The sequence below is a fragment of the Megalops cyprinoides genome, chromosome 22 (genome assembly GCF_013368585.1).
Source record: "Megalops cyprinoides isolate fMegCyp1 chromosome 22, fMegCyp1.pri, whole genome shotgun sequence".
Classification (NCBI taxonomy): Eukaryota; Metazoa; Chordata; class Actinopteri; order Elopiformes; family Megalopidae; genus Megalops; species Megalops cyprinoides.
Window position 1 is genome coordinate 9,090,775 of NC_050604.1, and position 17,637 is coordinate 9,108,411.

Genomic DNA, 17,637 nt, shown 5'->3' on the forward strand with positions numbered 1-17,637 from the left:
TTGTTTCAGATAATCTATATAAGTCGGGAAAAGGGCTTCTAGCTCATGATTAAATGAATTGATTTCCAGCCGCACACACTCAGGCTTTGATGTCCAGAACACCCCCCCCCCCCCCCCCAGTGTCCCTCATTTAAAACCCCTCCATTGATTTACACAGGCCTTGGTATCTCACTCTGCTGCCAATCTGTCAGTCCAGCCAACCTTTAGAACAGGGTGTCTGTGCCAGATGCCGATAAGGCCCTTCTATTTCCTTCACAGTGCGCTGTTAGGCTCTTTGGTCTGGCACTGGGTTCTACTGAAATACCCCTGCATTGAGATCCGCCTTTTCTCCCTTCAGCTCGTCAAAAGGGAGGGGCCCTGTTTTTTGACTGGAGCCCATCTTGTAACAGCTACTGAGATCGACCTGTCTTAACCTCAGCTGTCTTCATTACAGAGGGGAGCTCGCGCTTGACCGAGGTCTGCTCTGGCATCTGTTAGCCGTCCGCTGCTCTTTAAAAACCTTCGGCCCGTCGGCCAAGTGGCCCCCGACGAGCCAGCGCTCGCGGTCTGGCACTGATTATCATTCTGATTCAGTACAGGATGCACCAGGGCAGGCAATAGGCCGGATCAAGGTGTCCTTTCATTAATGTACAGAGGGAATGTCAGGGGTGGAATAAAAGAAAAATTAATGCTCTTGAACTCTTGAACTCGTGGTGGTGGAGCAGCTGTTATTGCTCTGCTATTCAGAGTTAAGGGCCAGCGGAATAAAAAGTTCCCGGTCGGAAATACTTGATTCGTATGTCGCTTGGCGAGTAACAGATGGAGTGGAGGTGACACGGGAGGCAAAGTGGTGCAGCAGACACCGGTTGAAATGGAGGGTAGCTGGGAGGGAGCTCCGTTTAACCCCAAACGTTAGCCTAGCCACATGGTCATGTTAATTTCTGAGCATCTACACATGAGCCCTGCAAATCTACACTTGCTTCACCTGGTCTTTAGAATAATTGATGCTTCCTTCTCTTTGTTTCTGGATCATGAACTCTGAACGTGCCTCTGCTACAATTTTCATTTTGCCCAGAAGCTCTGTTTGGCCACGAGTCAAAACCTCCTGTGGTCTGATAGGCTGTAGGACAAGGCACGAGGTCAAAAGGCATGTGATGACTGTTAAATAGGATCCTGTAAGTGGATTGTGAACCACGCGTCCGCTTGAATCAACTTGCGTCTCTGACTTACGTTTACATTTATTCATTTAGCAGACGCTTTTATCCAAAGCGACTGACATAGGTTACAGTTCTTTACGTTATCCATTTATACAGCTGGATATTTACTGAGGCAATTGTGGGTTAGGTACCTTGCCCAAGGGTACAGCAGTAGTGTCCCAGCGGGGATCGAACTGGCAACCTTTCGGTTACGAGTCCTGCTCCTTAACCACTATGTTACACTGCCGCCCAGAAAGTTGATATGTTGATGCTGAAGCTGGTGTCTCGGTGGCTTAGTGATGCAGTGCTTTTGCAGTTCCATGCTGATGGTTAAAGTGACCACATTCTGCTCTCCAAATGCAGAGGCACAGTGGTACGGGGGTGGAGTGTATTTTGGCGGTCATGGTTTGGCGCAGATCAGAGGTTGAGGTTGGGTCTGTGTTGATTCTAATATGTCTGTCTTGATGTCTCTTGTTTCCTCCTCTCTAACAACTTTTTTTCACTTTCTTCCTCCTTACGTCTCTCTCTGTTTCTCCCTTCCTCCTGCCCCTCTCTCTTTCTCTTTCTGTCCCCCTCTCTCTTTCTCTCTCTCGTCTCTCTCTCTCTCTCTCTCTCTGTCTCCCTCTCGTGCTCCTCCCAGCTATAAGAACTTCCCTCCCCTGCGGCTGGAGCTGTTCGACTCCCCCTGGGAGATGCGGCCTATGCCGAGCATCAGGGCGGCAGGGGCCAGTGTGTCCAGTAGCCCCGCCCTCTTGGCCAAGAGGACCAATCAGGTGAGTCGCTTCGTCTGTATGTTGTACCTGGAGACTGGGTCTAATGCAGTCAACAAGCCGACACATACTCACAGTGCTTCTGTATAATTTGAGAACATAATGACTGTGTTACTACGTCAAAGCAACACGGTTGTGGTGTTGTGCTTTGACAGGGAAATGATAATAAGAGTGTAGGCCTTTGTTGATTTTATGCAGTGCTTCTTTGCTGAGGTGATATAACCCTTTTCTGGCTGTGAGTGGTGGAAGCAGCCTCCAAAACTGTACTGTCTCACTCTCACTCACTTACTAACTGACCAAAAGGCTCCTGCAGTAACAACACTCAACACACAAGCCCAACAGCGGGCGAAAAGTGGGCAGCCTGTTCAGTTCCTCATCCAACACAGTATGGCCCTTGCACGGTAGGAGCCGGGTGTTCCCTGTCCCCCGGCCTTGCTGAATTGCTGACTTTTCCCTCGTGTCCGCAGGAGATCAAACTGTCCTGCAAGAAAGCGCGGCGCTACCACTCGCAGCCTCCGCTCTGGGCCAAGTGCCTGTACAGCCACTGCTACAGCCTGTGGTTCATCTGCCTGCCCAGCAACGCCTCCACCCCCCACTCCAGGGCGCGCGTGCTGCAGCAGGCCCTCGACGTCCTGCAGAGGATGAGGAGCACCGAGGTGGAGGTCCTGGACGAGGCAAGGGAGCACCACACACGTACATGCACGCATACACACACACACACACACACACACACACACACATACATACTCACTACACACTACACACACACATACATGCACGCACACACACACACACACACACACACATACATGCACACATACACACAGACACACACACATACATACTCACTACACACACACACACACACACACACACAGACACACACACACACACACACACACACACATACATGCACACATACACACACACACACACAGACACACACACACACACATACATACTCACTACACACACATGCACACACACACACACACACACATACATACTCACTACACACACACGCACACACACACACACACACACACACACACACACACACACACACACACTCTCTCACCCTTGTTCGCCCTGGCTTTTCCGGCACTCTGACACTACTGTAGTCACTGCTATTGGTCACATTTTGGTTTGGCCACCCCTCTCTGAATATTGAATATAAGTCAGCAAAGCAAGAGCTTGACCAATCACTTTTCTCCAACGCCTACTACAATTATTTGCTTGTTAGCTATAGGAAAATGGTAGTAAAATCTCCAATTTGAGTGAAAATCTAGGGGAAAATGCTGTTTAGAATTGAAGGGGAGCACATTAGACGAATGTGTCAGTGATAGGGTGGTCCATGGGAGTCAGGCCTAACCTCAGTGCTGTAACGGCACCCCCCCCCGCACAGGTCTGCTACCGTGTGGTGATGCAGCTGTGTGGCATCTGGGGGCTACCTGTCATGGCTGTGCGTGTGCTGATGGAGGTGAAGAAAGCTGGAGTCCTGCCCAATGCCATCACCTACGGGTACTACAACAAGGTAACGTACCGCTAACACCTACGGGTACTACAACAGGGTAATGTACCGCTATCCCCTACGGGTACTACAACAAGGTAACATACCGCTAACACCTACGGGTACTACAGCAAGGTAATGTACCGCTAACACTTACGGGTACTACAACAGGGTAACGTACTGCTAACACCTATGGGTACTACAACAAGGTAATGTACCGCTAACACCTATGGGCACTACAGCAAGTTAGTGTTACTGCTAACACCAATGGGAACTACAACAAGTTAGTGTACTGGCAACATCGGTTGCCATTTCATCAGTATGCATGGCTGCACCAATTAGTGATATGTAGCCATAAAGAAACTGTTTATGCACTATATGTGTACAGGGCCACATCAAGCTGTGGCGGTAAGTCACATTTGCTAGACTTCTGTAAGGCCCCTCTAAAGCATAAAGTATCAATAATTTGCTGGTATTAATGTTTAAGAACTGCTGTGCATTAGACCTTCCTGTCAGTGTCTGCCTAGCTCACATAGCAGACCTCTTGTTGCCTCATCTCTCATTTTACATCATTTTAAATATACTCAATTCTTGTAACCCAAAAGACGCTCTAGTTTTCAGAGGTGTTCTTTCCTCAAGGTTGTGTGATTGTAACACAACAATAACCGAGAGATTAGAAACCCCCCCCTTTTAAGACTATGATTTTAAATAAATGTTAAATCCTTTTCTCTTGCGGCAGGTAGCTGGGCGGGGCAGCCTTTTGTTTTGTTTAGGGCTCATGAGTAACGGGACTGTTACTGTAACTCCTGCTGATTGCTTTGCGGTTGCAGTGCTTGTGTAAACACTTCTCACACACTTTCTCACGGTATGACTAGATCCCATAATTTGCCTAATTTCCTGGCAGTTGGTTAATGCTTCGTAATTTGTTTTTAAGTGTCTAATGATTTCCGTAGAGCTACTTCACCACAGTGTGGGAGTTTTCAGTGTAACATTTTATTTTATTTAACCTTTATTTGACCAGGTGAGGTCAGTTAGGAACTGGTTCTCTTTTACAGTTAGGGTCTTATAAAGAATTATTTTAGTAAGTTAACCTGGGGTTTATTAGATAGCCAGATTGAAAGAACCTGGTTGGGAATTTAGGCAGGACATTGGAGAACCCCCTACTCTCTGTGAGGCAGCCTCACACAGACATGCAGTGGCATGTTCTTACTGCCTGTACCTCCACTATTTTTTGATGACCCCCCACACCCCCCCCGGTCCTCTGCCTATGCAGGCTGTCCTCGAGGGGCCGTGGCCCAGCCAGAACCGAAGCGGCCGCGTCATGTGGGCCAAAGTGCGCAACGTGGTTCGCGGTGTGGCGCAGTTCAAACAGGCACTGCAGAGGACGGCTACCACTACAGGACCCCTCCTCATCACCACAGGTACAGCAACCGACCATGCCCAGGGGACATGTTTGCAAGCAAGGCAGCCTAGTTATGGCAGATACTTACAACAGAAGCACTGTTGTTTTAAACTCCTGTTAATTCAGACTGAATATTTGATGAAGAGTAATTCTACTGCAGAAGGTGGTAACTGAGAGAGGCCCATCAACTGTCCGGTCATTTATAATGATTAAAAGATGCCTGACAGTTCACTTTCTCTAAGACAGAAGTAGCTTACTAAGTATGTTACCTAGTAACATCCTCTAACAGCAATTGTTCTGGGTTGATGGTGCTAGTTAGCCTTTCTTGCTAGTTGCACAACACTGAAATTTACAGAAAAATGTCAAAATCCACAACTGCTTTAGCATAGATTCTCCAAGGTGACCATCAGCAAGCTCAAGCAAAGAAATATACTAAGAACAGAATCCAGCGTACCATGGTAACTGCACCACCATATTCCAGCTCCCCTGATTTCAGGTTTTAATGCTCCTTGTGTGTAAATCCTAAACAGACTTTTATCCTTTCCCCCATATTGTTTAAACAGATAACAGATGACTGAGTCATTCACATTGGCACCTAACCAAACACTACTTCTTCAGCAGGGGAGACTCTGTACTATATGAACTAGCAATGTAGTCAAGCAAAACCACTGGCTTCACTGAAAAACTGACTGCGTCTTAAGTATGAGTGTAGGTGATGATCAAAAACACTGAAAAAGACACCACTTATTTGTATGCTTATGTAAGATACAGAGATGTGTGATAATCTGTAAAAGCAGGAATGCTGCTCTGAAGAGCTCTTAGAATTGTCTGGTGAAAAATAATTTTAAATGGGGCTTGAGGATGCTGTAATCCATTTCTGAGTGCTGCACCAGTATGGGTTTATAGCGCCATCTGTTGGTTGAATTTTCTAAGGGACAGCCTCTCATGTCTTATTTTTTATTGTCCAAATGTTTTTGATTTACAAAGATAATGTCAGTCCAGTACATTATGTCATGAATTTTGTCAAAAAAGGGCTTAATTTAATGGCATATAAAGGAAAACAAACAGACATTATTGGTCTGTACTGATGCCTCTTAGTATCTGCTTTCAAAAATTCCACTACACCGTGGTCATGTGACCAACTGGGCCAGCTTTCCTCTTCGTGGTACTGCGTCACGTGTAAAAGCACAAAGTAAAAGGAAGTGAGTGTCATGTGACCGGCGGAGGGACAGGAAGTAACCGTGTCCTCTTCGGCCTGGGCCGCGCAGAGGGGGCGGTGGGCGGAGCGGCGGGAAGCGACGGCGACCGCATCAGCCACGGCAGCGGCGACAGCTCCAACGACGTCAGCGGCGAAGAGCACACGTTGTTCGCCCGCAGCCTCGTCGTGGGCGACGGCCACGGCGGCCACGGCGGCCACCGCCATGCAGGTACCGCACCTCAAACAAGGCGTCGCACGGCAATAAACTTCTCATATGCAAAGCTGCGCATTTAAAAAATGCGGGAGGCAGAAAAAAATGCCCTACATTAGGACTGGGGCAGATGGCTGTGTGTTAATCTTTGTACTCTATCTCTTATCTCTTGGCCCAATTGCTTTGACCTTTAACCAGTGCTACTAGGGAAGCTTGCTTGCAGCTGCTTAAGGTCACAGGTCAAAGGTCACATTTATATGCGGTACTGGCCTTAGTCCACTGAAAGCTGTGAGTGTTTCTCGCTGTTTCTCTTCCTCTTATTTAAGGCTATTTTACCATTTATTTGTTTATCATAGCCTTATCGGCCGCGCCACATCTGTTTCTTTACTCAAAGAGAGTCCGACCCCATTTGTATTGCAGAATTAGACTAATGTTATGTTCAGTAAATCTTGCACAGTGCACTGCATTGTACTCCCACAGTGAGGGAAATGTTAATGAGGCTGTTTCATTTCCAAACTGCTGGGCCTAGCCAGAATAAACAGTCTGTGTTTGTCCCACATTTTACATCACAGAGATGAAACAAGACCCTTTCCTTTCCTTTCCCTTTTTGTCCTTGTCGAGCTTTGCCGTTTCATGTTTCACGACTTTGCTTTCCGCCAGGGCCTGGCTTGAAATGTGGGAACGCGTGTTGTGTGTAGAAGTCTGAAAAAGTGTTTGCTTTTGTGGGTGACCTGGGCAGTGGAAAGTGAAGGGCTTCCTGCCTTAAGAAGTGCGTCTGTAATCTCTCTGCTGTGAGTCTCAGTGCTTCGTGAGTGGCTTTGGCAAGGCCTTTTGGGAAGTGGTGCTAGGGAAAGGAAGGGGTGTGGTGTGCCACTCTGAGGTAACTGTGTGTTTAGGTGTGTGTGTGTGTGTGTGTGTGTGTGTGTGTGTGAGGGAGAGACTCCAGCCTCTCAACACTACGGCATTCTCCTTACCTTCCTTATCTCAGCTCAGCAATCCCATGAGGCTTTGCAAATTGCATTTACTCTGGTGAAGGTCAGATGTTCAAATAACACATTTTCCTTTTAAGTAAATCAATCCCTTTGGTGATGTGCCGCTGTTTATTTTCCACTTCGCCCTCGCCTACAGCGCAAGGCCACTGTCATTTACGCTGTAAATGACGGCATGAGAGATTTCCTCTGTGTTCTTCAATTTGTTTACCATTATCTGCGGTGTGCTTTTCCTGGGTGATCATTTAAAATCCATCAGCTAATGTCTGTAGGTGACATTGGGAGAGTGTAAATAGCTTTCATCTTAATGATGAAGAAGGTCCTGTAAAATCAATACAGCCACCAGTCCTAGCAGTGAACGTGTGCCCGTGTGATTGGCGTGGAGACCGTCATAAATACATTGTTCCTCTGTGCTTGCCTCGTGTGTCCGGCGGCTGGCGACAGAGAGTAAGCTGGTACTGTGTGGGTCACTGCTTTCCAAAGTCTGGGTCGGAACCCACAATTTAAATTGGGTTGCCAAACCAAATTGCAGATCCATAATGTACTGCAGTTATTGTGAAAAGTAGTATGCTCTGATAACACTACGCTTTCTAGAAAACAAATGAATTTGTTTTGATAATAGTGAGGATAACTCTATGTTAAATGAGGAAGTAAAATGGGAAGCTCACACTGATTGAATGTTCAGTGCCTTTTTGTTTAATGCTGTTGTTGTTTGGGTTGTGTCAGTTTGTCGTTTTAAAAAATGTGGGTCCCCTACACTGGCGTAGGCTGTATGCAGCAGGCTGTGCACTAGCAGAGATGATGGTGCACATGGCTCGTAGCTTTGGTCACCCCACTGAACATGCTGAGCTCTGACTCTTGTGTCATGCGGCAGGCGGTCAGTCAGACCAGGGCTACGGGTCGAAGGATGAGCTGCACCAGGATGTGCCGGAGAGTCCTCAGTCCGCCACCCCGCTCCTCGACGCTGAGCCAGGCGGCCAGCCCAGCACTCCACAGAGAGGTAAGGGGGGGGGGGTCTGTGCTGAGCTCTCTGTAGGTGTAACCTGGAGCCCTTGGGGTTCGTGGTGGTTGGGTACAGCAGCGAGTGTGGAGGCTAAGTTGGCCAGTGGGGGGTGAACAAATGAGGATGAACTAAGCGAGAGAATGTAGAATGCAACATTGCAGTTTGTTTTACCTGAGATTAGTCAGTGTGTGTGTGTGTGTGTGTGTGTGTGTGTGTGTGTGTGTGTGTGTGTGTGTGTGAGCGAGAGAGAGACAGTACGCAAGCACATGGGTGCGGTGAGTGCCTGTGTGTGTGTGTGTGTGTGTGTGTATGCGTGCATGTACGTGTGTGTGTGGCGCTCCCTTGCTTCGTCCAGGACCTCCACCTCGGTGCTCCTCATTCTCTGCAGGACGTCGAGGGCCTCCTGCTGTGTGTGTGTAAATGTATCGTGTGTGCGACAGACTGACTGACTGGTTTGGCCTGCTCCTCAGGGCAGGACGTATCCGGCTCGGTGGACAGTGCTGTGGTCCTGGCCGAGCCCCCCAGCCCACTGGACACGCCCAGCCCCGGGCCCAGCATCGTCAGGCTGTCCACTGGGAGCCTGGACAGCAGTGTGGGCCGAGGAGGAAGCGGTGAGGCACCTAACCTGTCACCACACCGCAACATCACCACAGGGTCCACTACATTAGCCTGAAAGCTCTGACCATGACCGTGAAGCGCAGAGGCATCTTTTTCTGCCAGATTTGCTGTGTTTAAGAGCTTTACGTTTCCTGCTCTTGGTTGGATCTTGGCACCCTGGCTGTGTTTAAGCTCTGTTGTGGTTTTTGAGGTGTAAATCTGAATGTTAATTTTGTCATACGTGCTTGGTCCTGCAGGTGGCGCCACAGGGAAGCTGTTCACCTCCCGCAGTCAGAGTGAGGAGGTGGCTCTGCTGGAAGAGGGCGTGTCTCTGTCTGTGGGCGGGGCCAGGGAGGCGGGGTCCCAGCAGCAGCAGCAGCAGCAGCAGCGGCAGCGGCCGTTAGCGGTGCGTAGCTGCAGCTTCAGCACGGAGAGCCGCGCCGGCATGCTGCTGAAGAACAGCAGCCTGGAGATGAGCGTGGACCAGATGGCCATCACCATGGGCGCCGACGCCAAGATCCTGGCCGCCGCCCTCTCTGGGGGAAAGACCCCGCCCCCCTCCGCCACCTTCGAGGGCCTGGAGTTTGAGGCGGCCCCGCGGAGCCCCCTGGACGAACTGGTGAAGGAGGACAGCGTGTTCCTGGAAGCCCCGGCGGAGCCGAGCGCTGCCGCCCCCCCGCAGTCCGACGGTCCCGGGACGGAGGGGGACTTGGGGGTGGTGCTTCGGCGGAGGGAGGGCCAGAGGGACACCTCAAAGAGGAACAGCTCATATGCCAGGGCGGTGGAGAGGGAGGACGTGAAGGCGGGGGCCGACCCCCTGTCCCTGCTGGTGACGGAGACGGCCGACACGGCCTCGGTGCACAGCGACGACGCCCGCGCCGTCCCGCCGGTGGTGTCGCGCAAGCTGGCCGACGAGATCGAGCTCTACATGAACCTCAAGAGCCCGCTGGGCGCCAAGTCCTCCAGCATGGAATTCCACCAGGGGGCGCCAAAGGGCGAGGCGGCGGCGGGGGTAGCCGTGGACGGTGGAAAGCCCCTGGAGAGGAGGTCCAGCCTCCCCGCCGCCCCCGTCAAGGCGCCCGGCTCCGAGGGCGCCAGCCCCAAGCGCAGCCCGGCCGTCTCCCGCTCCAAGACCTTCGCGGTGAAGTCGCGGCAGGCCCCCAACCAGCGGTCGTCCTCCTTCACGGCGCTGGTGCGCTCCTCGCCCCACGGCTCCCTCGGCTCCGTCATCAGCTCCATCTCCAACATCAAGATGGACCACCTGCTCTCCGGGCCCAAGATGGACGTGCTCAAGTCCGGCATGAAGCAGGCCGCCAGCGTGGCCAGCAAGGTGTGGGGCGCGGTGGCCTCCGCCTACAACTACTCAGACGACGAGGTGAGCAGGGGGTGTGGGTACGCCAAAAAGAGCTGTCCGTCAGAAGAAGCTTTTCAGAAGTCTCTGCAGCTGCTGAGGCTTTTTGACAGTGCCTAAATTGCTGCGATCCTTTTTAATTCATATGCAGTTTCCAATACATTACAACACATTCTCAGCTCTGATTGGAGAAAGCAGCCCTTGGAATAGCTGTGTCCCTTCTCTTACTTTCACACTGATACCCCTTTTCCACCGTAGAGCTGGGACCAGGCCGGCTGGCTTGGTTCAGGGTCCGACTGTTTTCCATTCTCTCTTTTGTGCTGACCTGTTTTGGCACAGTCGGCTTGCATTCCTGGTGATGCCTTAAGCAAGCAGCACGTCCCCACCTGTGTCAGGGTAAAAGCCTGAGGAGGTGAAAACAGGAGAGAGAGGAGGCTTCCATTATTAATCAGTCTGAGGCAGACAGACAGACAAGCAAACTCACAGTCTTGAACTTAGCGGATGTCAGGGCACTGCACTGTGTGACACCATGAGCTACAGCTCTGATTATGATCCATAAGGAAAGCAGTTTTGTGGTATTGGGTTGGCTAGTTTTAGTTTCAGCCTGTGATGGCCTGGTTCCAGCTCTACAGCAGAAAAGGAGTATCTGGATATCTCTCCCTATCACCCTCTTCCTCACCCTCTCACTCACTCACTGACTCACTCACTCACTCACCCCTTCCTTCCTCCTTTCCTTCAGCAACAAAAAGTAGTAAAAATGTTTCACCACTCGAGGGCTTTAAGTGGTCTGAGGCCCCAGTCCTGTCCTGTGAGATAGCAGCCGTGTGATTGGCGCAGCGTGACGGGTGGTGTGTGGCTGTTTCAGGAGGACCACGCGCACGGAGAAGGCAGTTTCCCGGCCGGGCTGGAGGAGACGCTGCTGGCGGGCAGCGGGAGGGACAGCCCCACCCTCAGGGGCGTGATCCCGGGACTGACCTCCAACGGGCTGACGCGGAGCAACACCAGCCTGGGCAGCAGCAGCAACAGCAGCGACACCGGGAGAGCGCAGCACCCGACCTGTGAGAGCACACACACACACACACACATGCTTACACTCACACACGGATACAAACACACACAAAGTTTATGCACATGTACACAGTCACTCACACACAGACACAAGTACATACAAACACACTCACAGAGATATGTACACATGCCTGCACATACCTGTACAGTCACACACACACACACACACGCACACGCACACACACACACACACACACACACACACATGCGCGCGAACTTTATCCACACACACACACAGCCATACGTAGGATACACAGTCGCTCACACATAGTCACGCGCTGTCATACACTCAGACATGCACGCAGTGGTGCCCACAGTCACCCTCCATTTCTCTGTCTCTGTTTGTGCAGCCATGAATTCTGGGAGGATAGGGAGGGGTCCAGAGTCCGAGAGATCAGAGCAAGGCTCCTCACACCATGCCAGCTCCTCGAGTATATACCAGAACATCGCTCTGGAGGTGAGAACAGCGCCCTCTGCTGCTGGAATACTGAAACATCCCTTATGATGTAGCAGATGGCCAAGGCTTCTTAGGACTGTTAGGCCACACAACACACCTGGCTTTGACAGCTCACCATAGGACAGACCAACCAACAGTGATGACGAATGAGGAAAATTAACAGAGCAGAGAATTTCAGAGATAAAAAATATAGCTTAATCACGTTTAAAAAGTTCAGATGATAGCTGGTTAAACAACGGACATGTTTGTTTACTGTTAGTATGTTGCAGCAGGATGAGGACAAATTCTTCAAGAATATCACCTAGAACAAACCATGGGTGCCTGTCTCCCAATACAAATACAATACAAGTTAGAATTAGTCCAATGACAGGTACTCCAGAACGATTGGTTTACATAATTTTTATTTCAGCGTAGTTCTTAAAGCAACTCCAGCATGTTTGTAAGAACTAAAGAAAAGTGAAACGAAAAGCACATAGATTGTTCGTTTCGGATCGCTTCCCACCGGACTGTTTTCACTGCGAGCGCCGGAAGGTTCCGGAAGGTGCCGCTCAGTGACTGGGGGCTGCCCGTCCTGCAGGTCCTCATGTCCAGCTGCTCCCAGTGCCGCGGCTGCGAGGCGCTGGTCTACGACGAGGAGATCATGGCCGGCTGGACGGCCGACGACTCCAACCTCAACACCACCTGCCCCTTCTGCCGGGCCACCTTCCTGCCGCTGCTGCACGTGGAGTTCCGCGACCTGCGGGGCGCCTCCAGGTGAGCGCCCCTCCCCCCCCCCCCCCCCTCCCCCGCCCCGTCCCATCCCGCCGCACCGCGAGAGAACACGTCACAGAAACGCTGTGCAGTTGGGGGGGGGGGTGTCTGGGGCTGATGGACCCCGACATCCTTGATATTCCCAAAGCGGTGTGGCATAGTGGTAAGGAGCAGGGCTCGTAACCGAAAGGTTGCTGGTTTGATTCCCCGCTGTGACACTGCTGTTGTACCCTTGGGCAAGGTACTTAACCAGCAATTGCTCACAAAATGGATAAAATTGTCACTTACGTAAGTGGCTCTGGATAAGAGCATCTGCCCTTGATGATGTACAATGATGTATTACTTCATGGTTAGAAAAGCTGTTTTACCCCTTCCTATGTAGAGAACAGCTACCTGGTCCTGGAGCCCTGGGGTATCTGCAGGGCGACTTAGTCCTCATTCTTAAAGCCTGATTTATTATTATTGGGGTTCAGCGCAGCCGTGACTGTCGCCCGAGCAAAATAACATAATCGCAACCATCTGTTCGGTTCGAGGGCCGTGCTACCTGTCAAGCACCTCCTGGATTTTATAATGATGTGAGGGGCTGCACAGACTCCTGCAAGATTGCTGCGTTTAATGATGGATTAATGATGAATGTTGTCACGACTAGATCTAACTGTTTTGGTGGTTGATACATACAGCCACACACTGTCCTGTCAAAATGCCACAGTCAGGGGGGGGCAATCTAAACACTGAACTACAGGGTTCAATCAGGCATCACCCTGATTGCGTCCCTCACTAGGTCAGAGGGTGATGGTGCTTTACAGAGGAAAACCTGCAGGATTGCTCCCGTCCAGGAGCAGGGCCAGTAGCCTCTGTCTGCAGGCTGATCGCATTCCCCTCCTTCCAGCCTGTGGACTGGCTGGTCTTTATGGCTGTTGCTCTGCTGTTTATAGCTCAATGCTGAAACACAGGATATTTTGTCACCCCAACCCACCCAGCCTCTTCCTGAAGCCCAGCACGTCAGGTGACAGTATCCATAGCAACAGCGTGCCCGCAGCTGAGCAGAAGAGCAGCGAGGCCCTCGCCGGGGCCGCTGACCTCATCAGTTTCGAGGAACCCCCACAGCAGGGGCCGGCAGGGGCCTCTGTGAACCAAACGGATGACCAGAAGAGGTGGGTATCAGCTGCAGTCTCAGTGCAGTCCTCAGTTGTCCAACAGACGATGGCCCTGCAGTTTATTTAGTACCAAATAATGCTTTCAGTTTTGACAGTAGAGACAGAAATTGTGCTGTTCAGAGACTACAGCCAATCATCTTCTTTGTTACTTTTTGCCCTCTAGCGGCAGAAAATAAGAACTGTCATTACTGTGAAACCTTGTGTTCCTTTGACAGTTAGTGAGTGAATGAACATTTTAGTCTCAGTGAAAAAATCAGAAGATGTTAGTGAGTTTTGGTTTGCTGCAGATATAGTTAACAGTTATATTAGGTGAATGATTTTACTAAATTGAGAATAACACCATGTCTTGAGTGGAGTAATCTGGTCTGGCTGTGGTTCAGTGTAGTGACTGCTTTCTGGGGGCTCCCCATTCTTCCCCCACCTCAGCTCGGGCCTGGACCTGCAGGCGGGTGAGAAGTGGGGCACCTCCCTGACCCGCAGCAACAGCATGAGCGGGCCCCTGCAGAGCCTGGGTCTCCCCCAGCGGCCGTCCCACGGGGTGTCTACCGCCAGCCTGCCCAACAGCCTGCAGGAGGCGACGGTGAGCAACACACTCAGCCCTCCCCGGAGTTCTCTGTAACGTTTCCCATTCAAGAGGCTGTGGATTGTATTGTCCTTACACATGCAAATATTTATATTCCACTGCAGCTTGTAAGCAAACTTTGCAATCAAGGCTTAACTGGAAAACTGAATGGTAAAACGTACATATCCACAATATTACATTATTATTCAGGCAGTTGGCTTCTGGTAAGGGAATATTTGAATGGAGTAACAGAACAGGTGGTTCTGTTTTGGGAATGTACCGTGTACAGTATACAGAGCATTCCGCCATGTTTTCCCAGGATACCCTGGGGCAGAAGCGGCCCAACCCCAAGCCTGTGTCGGTGCCCTACCTCAGCCCACTGGTGCTGCGGAAGGAGCTGGAGACCCTGCTGGAGAACGAGGGCGAGCAGGTCATCTACACCCACAAATTCCTCAGCCAGCACCCCATCATCTTCTGGAACCTGGTGTGGTACTTCCGCCGGCTGGACCTGCCCAGCAACCTGCCGGGCCTCATCCTCACCTCGGAGCACTGCAACAACGGCGTGCAGGTTGGTGCCCGCCACCGCCCCCTGTGGCCAGGGGAGGTGCACTGCATGGCAAATTTGGAAAAAGCTTCATTTATCACTAACATTTAATACTCAGACATGTGACCTTGTAGTGTCTGGACATGTAATGTCAAGCGTACACTGGTCTGAGGTCACGATGTATGAGTTCTTCTTTATTCGTGTCTTGTGAAATGTGGCTGTGGTGAATGACCGTGAGCACCTGCTGGTAGTTGTCTCAGAGTGCTGATGGCTCTGCACTTGCTCCCCCCTGCAGCTCCCTCAGACCTCCCTGCCCCAGGACAGTAAGCAGGTGTACGTGCAGCTACTGTGGGACAACATCAACCTGCACCAGGAGCCTGGCGAGCCTCTCTACCTGCAATGGAGGACCTTCTGTGAGTCCTCACTGCTGCCCCCTACAGGGGCTGTCACTCACTGCAACTGGTCACCCCACTGCTGCTCTCTGCCTGCAGTTAGTCACTCTGTGTGTGTGTGTGGGTATGTGTTACAGTGCAGAAGAAAGGTTTCCTGGCTCCCACCGACTACCAGGAGATCAGGAGTCTGCTCAACGGCATCGTCAGAAGTATCCAGGACAACGACGTGAAGGCCCCCATCGACCTGCTTCTGAAGGAGGTCAAGAAGAACCCCAACGCCAAACGCCAAAGGTCAGCCTGCTCACAGCTCACCCTGCTCACTCTGTCAGATGGTTCCTCCTTTGTCTGTTATATCGCTTTGGTGAAACGGGTGAGAAAAGCAGTAACAGGATCAGTCGTAACCAATCACAGCGTTTCAGCGCAGAGAGCAGAATGTTTTGATTGGCTCACCTGAGGCGATGAGCGGCAGCACATGGTAGCTTCACCCTCTTACAGTGTCCATAAATCATCACTTTATCCTCACAACTCATGATGACTAGAGAAGAGCCTGACGTTACCCCCCTGTGTCAAACAGGAGCATCTACAGAGAGATCCTCTTCCTGTCGCTGGTGGCTCTGGGACGAGAGAACATTGACGTTGGTAAGTGAAGGGAACCGAGGGAATTTTTGATTGTGTCCCCCACAACAGACTGACCGTGTGTAAACATGCATACAGTTTCCCACTGCAGTGGTCTAAGAATAATGCGCTCAATTTGTATCTGTAGCCATACATTATTCTTCTGTTATTCATATATTTATGTTAGTCATACCTGTACATACAGTATAGTGATACCAGTCAACTCATAACTCCCCCCTGTGTGTGCTTGCAGAGGCCTTTGACCGCGAGTATAAGCAGGCCTTTGACGAGCTGAGCCCCGACAAACAGAAGGTGCTCGCTCGACTAGACCAGCCACCCAGCAGCAGCGTGCAGTGGTGCCTGAAGTGCTTTGGCACGCCTGTCATCTGACAGCGCCCCCTGCTGGAGTGGAGGTGCGGCACCATCTCAGCGCCTCCCGCACGCGAGATGTGGGAGGGAACTCGGGGAGCCTTCCTGGAGGGTTATGAGCTGCGGCAGAGGGAAGAAGTCTGTTCACGCAGTGAATTTTACGCCTTGAACATCACCCAAAGATGATACTCTCTCTCATCCCATCAACAGCTTTTTTGCCTAAGCTGTCCTCCTACCTGCCTTAATTCATTGTTATTTTTTGTATGAAGCATAGAGCTCTGTCTGTCCAGTGGTGACCTTGTGTCTTTAGGCATAAGATGTGTAGAATTCTTGCTGTTTTATGCAGTGCAGGGAGTTGTTATTTGTTTTCCTTGTAAGCAGTCTTAAAACGGTCGAGTTCCACCTTTCTGACTTACTTAGCCATTGTAGATGTCGAGCTAGGGTTACCCCAAAACAGTGAAAATGTCTGAATGCAGTGTCTGGTGCTGGATTTATGGGGCGTGAGTGACCATGGCTGCCTCTTCCTGCTTTGCATGGCGCCTCCTGTGAGTTCAGCTTCTGTAACAGCCTATAGGTCCATCTCCAAAGGCCTCGTTTTCACAAGTCTTTTATCTCAGAATGTATCCATATGTATTAAATATATTTAAAGAGAGATTTTTTTTTTTTAATCCAGCGTAGATATTTGCACTTGATTTTCTTTTTGTACATAATTCTTCTGAAAGAGAATCTGAACCAGGGTGGCCTTTGCAGGATCATGCTTTATTTGTCTCTGACTGAGTGTCTTGACAGATTTTGGGTCTTAAACACCAGCAGTCTTGGGGGAGGGTGGGTGGGGATATGATTACTTGACCTGGGCGTTGGGGGGGTGGGGGATGGGGGTGGAGCAGGGTTGTGGTTGATGGGGATGGGGTTATTTGTATACTGTGGTGCCTGTTGTTTAGAGAGTGGGCTGTAACAGTCAGTATCCCAACATTCCACTCTCCCACAGCCGTATTGCAAACGGCTGCTGGGACCTGCTTACAGAATGTATCTATGAAACGGTTCGGAGCTTTGTTGTCCTACAAAGTGGCAGCGTGCTTTTGTGGAGTTGTACACTGTAATGCAGTGAAGGGAAGCACAGCACCAGAGACTGTGTATACCCTATGCTGCAGAACGCTTGCCGGCCAATTCGTCGTGGAAAACTGGATTGTGGGAAACGAAAGGGCAAGGACATTCCAAGCTGCCACCTACTCCCGTCCGCAGGACTGATCTCTGGTCAGCGCTCGGCAGGTGAGGTTGAGTTGTGAAGTGGGCGGTCGCTGAGAGCTGATCTGAGATCAAGGCAGTAGGGATCGAGGGACCCAGATGTGGCCTTATCACTGTGGGCATAACATGAAGGGAAAAACAAGACGACCAAACTACAAATCTCCGTAACGGTGCCGATTCTCCTTCCATGGCACAGTGAATGTGTTCCTTTGACAATATGTCTTCTTGGCTACAGAGAGAGGAATAGCGAAGCAACTTCAGCTGCCTGAAGG

At 50.8% G+C, this 17,637-nt stretch overlaps 1 protein-coding gene across 1 annotated transcript in view; it reads left to right on the forward strand.

The window, feature by feature from the left end:
- The window catches only part of LOC118769456 (DENN domain-containing protein 4C-like), a 59,897-nt gene extending 42,973 nt beyond the window's left edge, over positions 1 to 16,924 (forward strand). Inside the window, exons 16-33 of the mRNA XM_036516558.1 lie at positions 1,816 to 1,948; positions 2,413 to 2,619; positions 3,351 to 3,479; positions 4,729 to 4,876; positions 6,126 to 6,266; positions 8,130 to 8,255; positions 8,729 to 8,869; positions 9,113 to 10,230; positions 11,072 to 11,264; positions 11,625 to 11,731; positions 12,309 to 12,484; positions 13,462 to 13,635; positions 14,065 to 14,218; positions 14,520 to 14,768; positions 15,040 to 15,157; positions 15,274 to 15,427; positions 15,711 to 15,775; positions 16,005 to 16,924. Coding sequence (XP_036372451.1) covers positions 1,816 to 1,948; positions 2,413 to 2,619; positions 3,351 to 3,479; positions 4,729 to 4,876; positions 6,126 to 6,266; positions 8,130 to 8,255; positions 8,729 to 8,869; positions 9,113 to 10,230; positions 11,072 to 11,264; positions 11,625 to 11,731; positions 12,309 to 12,484; positions 13,462 to 13,635; positions 14,065 to 14,218; positions 14,520 to 14,768; positions 15,040 to 15,157; positions 15,274 to 15,427; positions 15,711 to 15,775; positions 16,005 to 16,141 — 3,670 coding nt within the window. The 3' untranslated portion in view covers positions 16,142 to 16,924. The remainder of the gene's footprint in view (positions 1 to 1,815; positions 1,949 to 2,412; positions 2,620 to 3,350; positions 3,480 to 4,728; positions 4,877 to 6,125; positions 6,267 to 8,129; positions 8,256 to 8,728; positions 8,870 to 9,112; positions 10,231 to 11,071; positions 11,265 to 11,624; positions 11,732 to 12,308; positions 12,485 to 13,461; positions 13,636 to 14,064; positions 14,219 to 14,519; positions 14,769 to 15,039; positions 15,158 to 15,273; positions 15,428 to 15,710; positions 15,776 to 16,004) is intronic.
- Positions 16,925 to 17,637: the final 713 nt, after the last annotated feature.